General features: G+C 56.6%; 1 protein-coding gene across 1 annotated transcript in view; it reads right to left on the bottom strand.

Annotated features, from left to right (window-relative positions):
* Positions 1-10,872: 10,872 nt before the first annotated feature.
* The window catches only part of GRK5 (G protein-coupled receptor kinase 5), a 187,812-nt gene continuing 184,782 nt past the window's right edge, over positions 10,873-13,902 (bottom strand). Inside the window, exon 16 of the mRNA XM_053668383.1 lies at positions 10,873-11,015. Within this exon, the coding sequence (XP_053524358.1) occupies positions 10,917-11,015 (99 nt within the window). The 3' untranslated portion in view covers positions 10,873-10,916. The remainder of the gene's footprint in view (positions 11,016-13,902) is intronic.

Raw genomic sequence — 13,902 nt, 5'->3', positions numbered from 1 at the left:
TGGAAGCCCTCTGCACGTTTTGACCAATTCCTAACTCTCTGGAACACCTGCCTGGGCGTGGGTGCGGTTTCTACTCAGGCTTGAGCGAGCAAACAGCTTAGCACAAACAACCTATTTCCTCCTCGACTCTAACAATCAGTATTTTCTTGGTGTAGTGTTGAAATTGTAAATTGAAGTGTTGGAGGCCTTTCTATGGTTTCTTTCTTTTTAAAAAAGATTTTTACTTATTTTTAGAGAGAGGAGAAGGGAGGGAGAAAGAGAGGGAGAGAAACGTCAATATGCCAGAGATACATTGATCAGTTGCCTCTCACACGCCTCCAGCTGGGGACCAGGCCCACAACCCAGGCATGTGCCTTGACTAGGAATTGAACAGCGACCCTTTGGTTTGCAGGCCGGCACTCAATCCACTGAGCCACACCAGCCAGGGCTATAGTTTCTTTCTTTATTCCTTAATAAGAATAAGAAGAATAATTGCATGTTTACAGTGTTCTTTCCAGCTCACACATACATGATCTCCACTGAAACTAAAACCAGCCTGTGAGGCCCGCAGAGGAATGGGGAATGTTGACCACATTTTGCAAATAGACAAGTGGGGATGACAGGTTCAAGGTCCCTGGGAAGTAAGTGGCTGGCCGGCTGTACCCATGGTTCTGACTGCTGCCTTCAAGCTCTTGGTTGTAGCACCTTCCAAGTCCCCCCCTTGGAAAGAACTGCACCTGTGAACTGCATCATCATCATCGTCATCATCATAGGGCGGGAGGAGAGTCCCCTGTCCCTAGAGGCATTCAAGCAGAGGCTGGGCAGTCATGTGGTACAGGGGTGTTCAGACATTACCTGCGACTGGCTAACCCCTGAAGCAAGAGGCCGTGGGTTTCTGTACTGGAAGATGCTTCTCAGGGGAGTGGGAACTTGTATCTTCACCCAGAGAGAAAGCAGGAAGTGAGTTTGAAAGAGAGGCGGAGGAGAGGAGAAAAATACCCCAAAGGCACGTTTGTTTCAACATTTGCGCCAGCTCTGAAGTTCAGGCCCTGGAGAGCTTTGAGGACAGCATCAAACAAAACCATTTCAGTGGAATAATTAATATTAATTCAGCAGCCTTCCCCTGGTCCCAGCCAACTTTGTCACTGGGGAGCCGATCCCTGCCAGCTGGGTTACTCCCCCCACCCCCCACCCGTGCCCAAGGAAGAAGGGTCCTTTGTAGGCCGGAGAGGTCAGGCTGAGCTACTTAAGTAGGAAGACAGAGGAGAAGGGAGGGGCAGCTGGGGGAGGTGCCAGGAGCACTGCAGGGGTGGGGCTGGGGGAGTGGGGGGAATGGGGATTTTAACAAGTCCCAGAACTTGATATTTGGATCTCCTTCAGGGTTTTGAGGAAACAAAAGGAAAACACATTGGCCTGTGTGTCTTCAACCACACAAGTCCCCTGAGGCTGGACCATGTGGTTCTGCGTTGCATAAAGTTTGCGTCATTAACCCTTGGGCTGCCTAAGGGTCGTCCCTGTGGGAGGCGGTGCTCAGTGTGGGAGGGGGTGGTTAGAGAGGCTTCTAGTCCTTGATTTGCCTTAGGAATGGTGCCCTTTCTCCCCCACAAGAGCCACCCCCCACCCTGCAGACGGCAAAGCACTCGCTCTTGCTCTTCCGAATGACCTCCTTCGAGCTTGACCTCCTTCAAGCTTCACTACAGGTGTAGAGAGAACGCTCGGGCAACGTGCCCATTAGGCAGATGGGAAAAGCGAGGCTCAGAGGCTCGTGTGACGGCTGCCTGGGGAACACGGGGAGGCTTTACGTGTCCTTTTTCTGACTGCCCTTCCCTCTGCCTGCCTCGTGCCCACCTGGCTCTCTCCCCACCTGAACTTGGCTTGGAGAATCCTCGGGTTGGTTGGCTTCCCCAGAGCAACTCTCCAGTCACGTTGGAACTGAAGGCTGAATTGTCATTCTGTTTTTCTTTTCCGGCCCTTTCTTTACTTCTTGGAGACACATTTTAAAAACCCATTGAACTGTTTCTGGAAATGACAGGACACTGGACTTGGCCAGCATCACGTAGGTGGTGGCGTTCGGGTATCCATTCTTCGTACACAAAGACACCACGCTGCTAATTACATCTGTCCCGGCTGGCTGTGCCCCTGTGACCCTCAGCACGGGGACTGCTCACGGCATCCGGCTGAGATGGGAAAGGGAGGGAGGGCGCTATTGTCTTCGCGGTGTTTACGGACAGCTGAGCCAGTGTGCTGCTGCTGCTGACGCTCCTGTTTCCATTTTGCTGCTGTTCCTGGGAGGTGGGTTCGAAAGGGAGGAACAGGGTGTTTCTTGGAAGCAAATGCGGTGGGGGGAGGCAACATGCATTGCCACTCAGAATGAAACTGTGCGTGGCTTCGCTTGCAGCAAGTTCAAAGGACCTGTTAGGGAAAACTGCAGGTGCTGCTCCTTCTTGCAGCATGAAAAAGAAAAGCAAACGAACTACTTGGGAGCCCCTCTCAGAGAGGGGCTGGTGTGCAGAGCGCTCCTTCCAGCAAAGAGAGATGAGGGTGTGGCAGTGGCAGAGGGAGGAGAAAGAGGGACCATAAAGTGCATTTTCAAGAAAACCTCTTTACCCGACTTTCTACATGGAAACGGTGGCGGGGATAGAACAGGCGTCACACCGGAAGATTCTGAGAAACGCAACAGAAGGACAAACTGTTTTGATGCTACTCAAGTTCAGGCTGCAGAAACCACAGCCTCTTCAGAGGGGGGACCCGTTCACTGACAGTTTTTTTCTTTAATGTGGGAAAAACAGGTTCCAAGATGCTACTAACTCTGCGGCACTTACTTTAACTATCGCACTGGTCTAGAGGGGGCGGGGCTGATGGTCGGTTCAGAGCAGCAGAAACCAGGCTGCTCCGTAGGGTGTCCCTGCCCAGCCCCCCAGCACTGGCCGCCCCTATTGGAGGGGAGCCGCTCACCCATTCATTGTTCGCTCAGTCCCTGGGGCCCCAGAGCGAGAGTGCAGATGTGCTCGAGCTGTCTGGGACGGGCTCACAGGGTGTTGGTTTCTAGGTTTTTGTTGGTTCTTTTTAGAGTCAATACACACACCTGGGATGCACTTGTTTCAGAGGCTGTTTTATGACTTCCAGGCCTGTCCGGCCTTTTGGCGTCTCTGGGCCACACTGGAAGAGGAAGAGTTGTTTGGGGCCACGCATTAAATACGTTGTGACACACAATCATGAAAAAAAATCACATAATGTTTTAAGTAAATTTACGGTTTTGTGTTGGGCCGCATTCCTAGCCACTCCGGGCCGAAGGTTGGCTACCCCTGCGCATGGCAGTGATGCATCCCCAGCAGTGGGCTTCTCTGGATGGCCCAGGCGGGTACTAAATAGGCATCTTTAAGCACCACAATTACATGCAATGAGGCGCCCTCCCCCAGTGAGACAGAAAGGCCCCGTCACTCCTGGGAAGTGGGGTTCTGGTGCGGGTGGGTGTGCGGAGCCGCCCCAACTATTAAAGTGCTCCTCTCTCTCGGGGACAGAGTTTAGTCTCTGTGTTAAATGAGCTGATTAACTTTCTTGTACTCAGAGACTGGCAGATGGTGTGTGGGGTCCCTGTCCCTGAACCCCAATCCTATCCAACACCCCCCCCCCGCCCCGCGCACAGCCTTCCCCTTGCATCCTCCCCTGGGACCGAGCTGACCTGCCCCAGCTCAGACATGCTCCCCGCTTTCCCGAGGACATCCCCACCCCCAACCCCAAAGACTCCACTGTCACAGGCCATGACCTTCCTTCTGGGCCCTGCAGCCAAACTGCCATTGGGGCGAGGTTGGTCCGTTCTGGCCATGGCCACCAGCCATTGCCTTTCCGTCACTCTCCCGCTCTCCACGGTCAGTATTAAGCATATACTTTCCTTTTACATGTCTAGAAACAAAGAACAAATGTGTTTTGTTTGGTTGTGGTTCTGTTGTAAACAAATACAGGGATGTTATCCTGGATGGCTGCAGCGGATGGGTACGGACTGAGGGCCTGGCCTGTGCTTGTAGAGGAGGCGGAGGGGCAGGAGGTAGAGCAGGGATCGGGAGGAAAGAGCAAAGCGGGCTGCGAGGAAAGCGCTTCCAAACCCCTGGGGACCGTAAGGGACAGGAGGGGGTGGGGGACTTCCGGCCAAGAGGCCATCTGCCTCCATCCCATAGTGACCTCCCACGTGGCGCGCTGGATCTGCCTGTACGGCTTGGATGTACTGCATGTACGACAGCCAATCACGTGGCTGTGATCACGTGTGGATCAGCCTCGGGGGGGGGGCATGTACTCCCCAGAAATCGGCAAGTGCTGCGGTCACTGCTTTCGCCCCTCCACTAGGAGCCTGCTGTTAAGCTTTGCCCGCACCTCACTGAACCTGTGCAGGCAGGCAGAGGGGGTAGCTCTCACAGACGGCGGGGTATCTGTCTGTCCTTGCATCTATCAATCTGTATCGATCTCATGTGTTTAATTCATAGGGCAGGGCGGGGAGGAGTCATTCGAACACATTAAAAAATCTACAAACACGTTCTCCAATGGGCGATGGGCCAATAGGAAAAACATGGTACGTGGCGAGCTCAGACGTGTTTGGTGCCAATGTGAAAGGCAGGGGTAAAAAACTATAGGGAAACCCCTATTCGGCAGGTTTTGGAGGATAGACGGAGATCAAGTTCACATCCATTCTTCTTTACAGAATAAAAAATCACTTTAAAAGTTTCCTTCCTTCTTCAGCCGTTCAGAATGTCCCCAAATTATGTTTCAGAGAGGTGTGATGTCATGCACCCACCACGCCCAGGTCTCTGGAAATGGCCCCAACACCCAGCTGCAAGACCAGCCGAAAGGAAGACAAGGCCTTCTGCGAAAACACGACCCACAGCCTGGGCCCCAGGCGGACGGAGCCAGCGCCATCGGGCCCTCAGGCTTGGCTTGCTACAGGGTGTGTGCATTGCCCAGGCGTTGCCCACTCACACGGATAAGTGCTTGTGTGTCATTCACAAGAACATGAACAAAATCCCCCAACGACTCTCTCCAACCTCAAACCCTCCTGTTATTTTTGGAATCCGTGGCCAGTCCTGGGCCACTGGGAAAGGGACGCCTTTGCAGCGTGGCCAGCGGGGCAGCCCAGATGCTCGGTCCCTGTCAGGGCCGTGACCAGCCTCCAGGAAAGGACCTCTCTGCGTCTACAAGGACTTGGTGTGATAGTCCACTAAAGCATCGCACTTCTGTTGTCTTTTTCTCCCTCAGCTCCTCCTTATCGTGCCAGTTTGGGCTCCCTTTTGTGGGACAAGGATAAAGATGGCTTCCGAATCCAAAGCTGGGCAGTGAGGAAGTTGGCGGGGAGGTTTGGTTCACTCTGTGCCAAACTTGTTCCAGTGGAAGTGGGGCTGGACAGCTGGAGAGCTGGAAATTGCAAGGGGTGAGCTTGCTGAGAGGTGCCGGGGCGTTGCTCCATGGTGCCAGGTGGCGCCAGGTGCACAGTGCCAGGTAGTGTGGTAGTGGGAGTGGACATGGCCCGACCCTGCTGAACTTGAGGCCACTGCACCGCCAGCACCAGGCCAGACAGCTCGCCCTGCTGGGGGCTACCCTCTGCTCCCAGGACCAGCAGAAGTCAGGTGCCAGACTCATTTCTGCAGATAAAGAAAGAGTTCCTGGCGCACACAACACCCATTCCCATGGCCCTTGGGCATTTCAGTGCACATCACGACATCCTTGCCCAGTGTGGGCCAAACATGGCCGTGCCAAACTAGGGAGGGCTGGCTGAGTGGCGGGGAAACCCAGAAAGCATGGTGAGCTGCCCTCAGACCCTGCGGGCTGGCATCATGCTGCTCCTAACCCTCCCTGCTCTGAAGCCAGAAGCTCTTGGATGACCAAGTTCCTTGACAGGGAGGGGCCCTGGGACAGCAGCGGAGGGACTGGCTCTTGGTTACTCTATGTGGGAACATGTTAGAAACAAGTTAAATTGACCAAATGAATGGGTGGTCAAAGCCTCCTTGGCATGGCCTCAGGGGGAGCTGCCGATGGCTTCAGTGTGCAGCTTCTGGGGGCCTGCGTCTGAGCCCTCAAACCCCACCTCCCCCGAACCTCAGGGAGCTGGGACTTGGCCCGCGGGGAATGGGCTTTGTTTCAGAGAGAAACCGAAGGGTGAGAGCGAGCAAAGGAACGTGGGGTGAGAGGGAGCGAGTTTGAGACCTCGGGAGACCAGGAGACCAGGCAGAAGGACAGAGAGGAGAGACAGACATGAGACAGTGAACGAGTGGAGACAGAGGAAGACACACACGGATGCAGAGAGCGGGCGAGAGAATGCGGAGGAGAAGGAGAGCGAGGTGGAGGGGAGGCGTGTTCCAGATCCCACTCCTCCTCCGCAAAGGCAGCGGGGGCCCAGGGTACTGACTCGCAATGTCTCCCTGGGGCCGGGGCAGTCTGGAGGACCGACCTGGCCCCCCTCTCCTCCCAGGGCAGGGTGAAGAGCTTGCAGAGGCTCAGCAACGCCCAGACTCCTCCAGTCCAGCTGCGCACACACCCCTCAGCACGCCCCCTTCCCCCTGGGTGTACCCTCCAGATCTGGGGGGCACCGCGGATCTCCCTCGGGGCTCAGGGGCCAGGTCAGCAGTCCAAACAGGGCCACAGCTCCTGGTTCCTGCCTCAGCTGCGTCAGCACAGGGGGACAGAGGATCAGAGACTCGCCTGACTCAGCTGCCATCACCACCTGCTGGGGGGTGGCTCTTCCACCATCTCAGTGGCCGGAGACTCGGGACCGCCAGACAAAGACAAAGAGGCAGAGAACGCAGCCGAGGTGGCCCTGCCTCTCCCGGTCTTGGGGGCCACCCACTCCAGCCTCTCTTTCCTTCCCGTGATCCTTAGGGAGCTGGGAAGGCCCCCTTCTGCAGAAACGCTTCCTCCACCTGAGGCAGGGCTCACCTCAGCAAATGTCACATGGGCTCCTCGGGGCAGCTGCTGCTGTTAGAGCAGCTGAACAGATGAGGAAACGGACTCAGAGAGGTTGAGTGATCTGCCCGAGGTCACACAGCTAGTGAGTGGCAGAGTCAGGATTCGATCCCAGCTCTCTCTGCGTCCAAAGCAGAGACCGAACAGATGAATGAATGATTGGTCAGCATTTAGAATTCTAGAGGGGCACACCTGGAAAGGGCTGAGAGTTCCTCAAGTTTATGAGCAAACTCATGGCCGCTCGCCTAGTGTTCACGGCCAGACTCACGTCACGCCTCCTTCCGACCACCCAGCTGCCCCTCCGAGTTGGTGATGTTCAAGCCAAAATTGCAGCCGCACATGGCGCCTACCCTTTCTCCTTACTTTAGTTTCTACTTTCTTACATATGAAATGAAACTTTTAATTGTCAGATAACTATAGATTCACAGACTGAACAGAGAGGTCCCATGTACCCTTCACCCAGTTCCCCCTGAGGCTGCTGCTTCGTCACTGTAACACAGCATCGGAGCCAGCAAACCGACCTGGCTCCTAGTGTGTGGATGGCTTGATGTCGTTTTTTAAAGGCTTTATTTTTATTTATTTATTTTTAGAGAGAGGGGAAGGGAGGGAGAAAGAGAGAGAGGGAGAGAAACATCAATATGTGGCTGCACCTCGTGCGCCCCCTCCTGGGGACCTGGCCTGCACAGTCCAGGCATGTGCCCTGACTGGGAATTGAACTAGTGACTCTTTGGTCCGAAGGCCGGCACTCGGTCCACTGAGCCACACCAGCCAGGGCATTGATGCCATTTAAAAAAAAAATCTTCACCCAAGGATATGTTTATTGATTTTAGCCAGAGGGAGGGAAACATTGATGTAAGAGAAAAACATTGGCCCAATGGCTCTCATATGCGCCTAGATTGTGGATCGAACCTGCGATCTAGGTACACGCTCTGACTAGAACTCGAATCCTCAAGCTTTTGGTGTATGGATGACGCTCCGACCAACTGAGCTCCTGCCAGGCCTCGATGCCATTTTTGTACTTGTGCCGATTCGTGTGATCGCCATGGCGCCCAAGACACAGCACTGTCATCACAAAGATCTCTCTCACACTGCCCTTTAGAGTCACCCTGATCCCTGGGCAGCCGCATGCCTGGCGCCGTCCCTACGATTCTGACATTCTGAGAACGATATGGAGACCCATCCACGTCGCCGTGTGCGGTCATCCTTCCTTTTCACTGCTGAGGTGCGGTCCCCGGAGCTGGATGCACCACAGGTTACTAAGAACTCACCGTGAAAGGGTGTGTGTTTCCCTGTTGCATCCTGCTCTCCTTGGCATGTTTAACAAACGCATGACGTATTTATTTCTGTGCCTTTCCACGCCCTTCCAGGAGGCGAGCCCCAGGAGAGCAGGACTTCGGCCCCGTGTGTCCCCCTGTATTCGGAGACAGTGCCTGGCCCACAGGGCGAGCTCAGGAAACATTTGTGGAGCGAACTGTGCTGAGTCTTCCAGAGGAAGGCATTTCGTGTGGGGAAGTAACCTGCCCAAGGTCACAGTCAGCAGGTTGCAGAGCCTGGTCTTGTGCTGGCTGCCTCGGCTCAGCGCCCGGCCCACCCCTCGCCGCCCCGGCTTCCTCCTCTCCGGCCCAGGGAGGGCAGAGTGGCTCCCGAGTTTGTTCCTCTTGGTGTAAAGGACAGGATGGGGGTAAAAGGCAGAAAACTGTACTTGAACAACAATGAAAATAAAACAAACAAACAAACCCCCCAAACAAAGAATGCCTGCAGGGGTTTTCAAATGAAACTTGACTGACAACCCACAAAGCCGGAAGGGAACTAAACAAGAAAAACGTGAGGACTTAGAAAATGTTGAACTTGTGAAATTGATTCTTTTTTCTTTTCCTTCCTTCACAGGGCATGCTAGGCGCCATTGGGGTCCAAGAGAAGAATAAAAGGGGGCTCACACCCTGAAATAATTTATAGGCTGGTTAAGGAAGCCACGGACACAAAGTGCTGGGTGCAGAGTAAACCGTGATACGAGTGCGTGACGCCGTTAACGTAATGGCTGGACCAGTGTCGGTCCCTACGTTCGGTTTTTCCGGCTGCTGTCACGGCGACCACAAACACAGGGGCTTAAATCAACACAGATGTCTTGTCTTACATTCTGGAGGGTGAGAGTCTACAGCGAGCTGGCAGGGCGTAGGGTGGGCTGGCAGGGGGGGTGCAGCAAATACTTGCAGAACCCTGGGACCTACGTGTATTATATTGGCCTGTGTTGCACTGAAGCAACATTTTAAAATAATAATTTAAAAAATGATGCATGAAAATGAGCTTCATATTCGGAAACTCCACTGGACTCCAGTCTTTGGCTGCAAGGAGGAATTATGGGGAGGGGGCAGGTCATCAGGGGCTGGGTGGATGCTGGAGGGGACAGCCCCGAGCAACCTTTGGTGCCTCCGCGGGCAGCAGGGAGTAGGCCAAGGACGGGGCACCAGGGGCAGGCTGCCAGCACTGTGGGATGGTCCTGGGGCCAAACTTCTGCCCAAACAGAGCCACTGTGTGCCAGCGGTTTTCGTTCTTCTGTGAGCTCTCCAGGGTTCAGGGATACGTGGGGAGCCCGGGCTGCTGGCAGCGGGAGCAGAGGCTGAGGCCAAGAACTAGAGAGGCTGCGAGGGGTCAGGAGGTGACAGTGAGGAGCAGCCTCCTGAGGTCCTGGGAGAAGCAGACAGGTGAGCACAGGAAGAGAAGCTGACAGTCCAGCCGGAGGGTAGCAGACCCGTCACACAGCACAGCTCGGGGTGGTCCTGGATGGTGTGAGGGGCGCCTCCAGGGCCGTCTTGGAGGCTGGGCCAGGCTTCCAGAGGTCCTGCCTTACGTTTCAGATTTGGGGTTCCACGAGACGCCTGCCTCTTTTGCATGCCTTTGGCTGGTTAGCCAAACCAGCCCCTCTTTCTCTCTCTCCAATTCCAGAGTCTCCTGACAAGCAGAACCCCCCCCTCACTCCTTTCCTCTAATTGGGAAATTCGGCCTCTGCTTCTGGGAGCTCGGGAGGAAACAGGTGCAATTCCTCTGATCCTGTGAGGTGTCCCCGCGCCCCGGGCCAGGAGGTGGCAGGAAAAAGGCCTCTGGCCTTGCCCCCAGCCTGTGCACTGCCTCACCCAGGGCCTGCTGGGAACGCCTCATGCTCCAGGGCTGGGCTGTGGGCGAGGAGTGTGGGCCCAGGACCCCACCCTGTCCTGAGGTCAAGGATCGAAGGGGTCCAGAGGCCACCAGCACGACTGCATCCTGCAGAGACACCTCTAGGCAGGTGCTGCCCCGTCTCAGAGACACCAAGGCTGCGAATGGAGGGACTGCTCAGGTTGTACAGTCAGAAAGGGGCTGTCAGAGCCGAGGGCCTCGCCCACGAGGCCACTGAGCCAAGCCGGAGGGAGTGTCTGCAGGGGTCTCAGGCCCTAGGCTGGGGCTTGGGGTTCCGAGGCCCTCAGGGTTCCCAGCTAGTGACCCAGTCCCACCAGGCAACAGGCTCCATGGAGGCCGGACACCCAGAACAGCCCTCTCCAAAGAGCCCATCTCAGAGTCGTAATCTCTGTCAAGTAAGACATGCTGGGCAGGGGTACAAATGCCCTGCGGGGTGTCAGGGAGACAGTGCTGCCTTCTCACTGGCTCTGGCTTGGGGCCCTATGGCTGGAGTGCTCCTGGGGCCCCACTGGGTTTGGGCTCAGAAGCCAACCGACCTGGAGAGGGCTCGGGTGACGGCCTGAGGCCCTGCCCACTGGAGATAAGCCATGTGGGGGCGGGTTGGGGTGGCCGGTGTTTGGGCCACCTTCGGGTGGGGCTGACCCTGCAGAACGGGTAGACTCAAAGGCAGGTATTGGCGTCTCAGGGGCAACTGTCATATGCAGAAGGCACAGAACAACAGCTCGGCAGAAGGAAAGCAATGCAGTTATTTTGATTAAGGAATTTATTTCTCTTAAAAAACCAACAGTGGTTGGATCTGGGAACAGCAGCATGGTGACAGGTCAGACGGACATACAGACACAGAGCAGCAGAACAAAGCCGTCACCCTCCGCAGTGACCCCCTGGATGGAGCTCTTTGCACTCACCAGTGTTAAATTTCCCTGGGGGAAAAAAAGAAACCTTTGGCTACGAGAAGGATTATTTATTTTAACACTACCAGCAGCCACTATGCCCTTCTGTATGGAGAACAGTTGTTTTCGACCTATTACAAAAATGACTTATCAATGGACCGGAAAAGACATCTAGAGTCTTCTTTGGGGAAGTGTCTCCCCCTCGTAGGGACAGCCAGCTCGTCACATGTTTCAACCGCTGTCTGCAGCACCGGCCTTGAAAGTCAGACGGGACGAGACTCCCGGAGCCGCAGCAGGATCGGCCCCGCGTGGCTGGACTGCGAAAGCTGGGCTGCTGGGCTCAGAAGGACGCGAGCCCTCTCTCCACTGCTCACGACCCGCGGCGCTGCCGCTTCGAAACGCTCGTTCTCCTTCCACAACAAAGGCTACAAAGTGAGGAGGCCCCACCTCTGAGGGTGGGGACCGGAGACAACCTGGAGAGGTCCCCCTAAGGAGGGTGCAAGTGCCCACACAGATCTGAGAGCACACAGCGGCCTGGCAGGGCGGCCGGGGTCACCCCACAAGTGTGTCCCCTTCAGACTCCCAGCTGTCCCCGTGGCTGAGGCGTCCTCTGTGTTGGGGTCTGCCTGGGTCAGCAGCCCACGAGAGAAAGTCGGTGGGAAACCGCCCGATGACCTGAGCCTTTGGGGAAGGACAGGCGTGTGGAAGAATATGGAGCCCCCCTGGTGTGCTGGGCCACTTGGAGAGGCCAGCAGAGCCTGGCTTCCTGGAGGGCGGACCCTCAGCTGCATCAGGGTTTGCTCGGCTCACGGGCAGGCAGCTGTATCTACTTGTGCCAGAAGTCACCTTGTGCCCTGGAGGGCCGCTTGTGTGTGCGTGGAACCAGGCCACGTGGCTCTCCTCCTGCAGGACGGCCTCCCCCCACCCTCACTCCCAGGACGGTGCTCCTGTGTCTAGGACAGTACGTTCAGGGAACAGGCCAGCCTGCCCGGGCTGCCCGAGACCTGCGGCCTGGCGCTGCTGTGCAGTGCCTGGCGCTTGAAGCGCACGGTTTAGAGGGAGATGTTCCCGGCCTGGACAGAGTAGAGACGGAGCTGATGAGGGATGTGGGGCCCTCCTCTGCGAAGGCAGGGGGTCGGTCTGCGTGATGCCATGGGGGAGGCCAGGAGAGCCCCAGAGGGGGCTGGGCCAATACTGGTCAGTCCTGGTGATCCTGGCAGAGACCTCCCCTGCCCCACCAGGGACAGAGCACAGATGCCTCTGCAAGACCCTGTGTCTCACCTCAAAGGCACCTAAGTCAGCGTACGTCTGGTGAGAAAATGTCATGCCTGGAGAAAGGCGGGCCCTTCTGTGAAGAGCTCCAATGCCGTAAAAAAGATTTAAATCCACTCTGTCCAAGCAAGCCTCGCCCGAACAGGTGGATGGGTGGGAGGGTGGGGTTTTTCCTTAAGTAAAAAAATACCTCCTAAAAAATGCAGCTGCAGGACACAAGTTGGAATAGAAGCAGTAGGGGCAGGAGGTGGGCGGCAGAAGGGGTGGGGGCGGGACCCGTGGGGACCCTGGGACTTGGTGGGAGGAGGGCCAATTTTCAGGCAGTGTTCCAAATTAAGACTTCCCTTCTCTTGGGAGAAGCAAGGGGCCAAAAGGAAGAGGAAGACTGGAAAGGCCAGTGATTCTGTCCCCGGGTCCTGCGGGCACTTGCGGGGGGTGGGCGAAGGTGAGGGGGGCTCCGGCAGTGCTCACAGCTCTCCCGACGCAGGCGCACGCAGATTTCCGTTTCCTTCCTGCCCCTTCAGGATCCTTTTCTAGTTCAGCGGACAGGGCGCCGGGCCCTGAGGTATAGAGAGGCTGGTCCGTCCACACTGGTCCGTTCAGTGCGGGCTGGGCTGCCGAGAATTGGGTGAAATAAAGGAAAATTCTGGACAGGAGCATCGTGGCTTGGGCTGGTGATGTCCCAGGGAGATGAGTGACCTTGTCATTAAGAAAGGACGGTCATGAAGAGCTTGGGGACTTTAAAATACTGGTCAAAGGGCTCCGCACTTCTTGGCAAAGACTGAATGTAGCCATTTGTATTTATCTTGTATTCAGCCCAAGAAGGGCCATGGAAGCAGCCCCTGGAGACAAGAGCTGGTCTTGAAGGGAAGAACACTGAGCACTAACGGGGTCTGAGGGAGGCCGACTGTCCCTTCTCTCCCATTTGTTTCTCAAATCGCCTCAACGCGGCCCGTCCCCAAGGTCAGGCCCCTTCCGAGCAGCAGGGCCCGGGGATCACAGGCCGCTTTCAGGAACAGTTACAAGGCTGACGTGCCTGCCGCCTCCTCCCGCCTCGCAGTGGCCCGGGCCACCTGCAGCAGGTCCGGGTGGGCACAGCCGCAGGCCCACTGGTGGCCGAGGCAGTGGCGCTCGCGCCCTACATTGGAAGGACCTGCAGGGCCTGTGAAAGGTGCAGCTCTCCAGGCTGGGGTGGGGGTGCTGGTGCAGGGCCCGCCCGGGAGCAGCCCCGGCAGCTGCCTGGGGGCCGAGACCAGGTCTGACTGAGGCCGCCTGGGTCTCTGGGACCCCGCCAGTCTGGGCAGTGGGGTCGGGCGGTGGCTCTCCCTGTCCCAGAGGAGAGGTGAGGGCAGACTGGCTCCTATCACCTTCTGGAGATGGCAGGGGGCGGCCAGGGGCTCCCCAGGACTGGACGGCCGTGCCACATTGGTGAGGGACTGGATTCAGAGGCCCTGGTCTGGCAAAGCCACCAAGTGCCCCTGGGGCTGCCTGGGCCGCAGAGATGGGGATGGCAATGCGAGGGGGCCTCTGCCCTTCCTCTCCCGAGAAATGACAAGGAGCTTGTCTTGAGCTTCTTCGGTGGCTTGGCCTCTCCTTGGGCATCCCATCTGCTTGAAGAGCCAGCTCTGCCCCTGCCCCCTGGGAC

This window comes from Artibeus jamaicensis, unplaced genomic scaffold (assembly GCF_021234435.1).
Source record: "Artibeus jamaicensis isolate MK-2021 breed Jamaican fruit bat unplaced genomic scaffold, CSHL_Jam_final contig_490, whole genome shotgun sequence".
NCBI lineage: Eukaryota > Metazoa > Chordata > Mammalia > Chiroptera > Phyllostomidae > Artibeus > Artibeus jamaicensis.
This window is presented reverse-complemented; position numbering and strand designations above follow the sequence as displayed.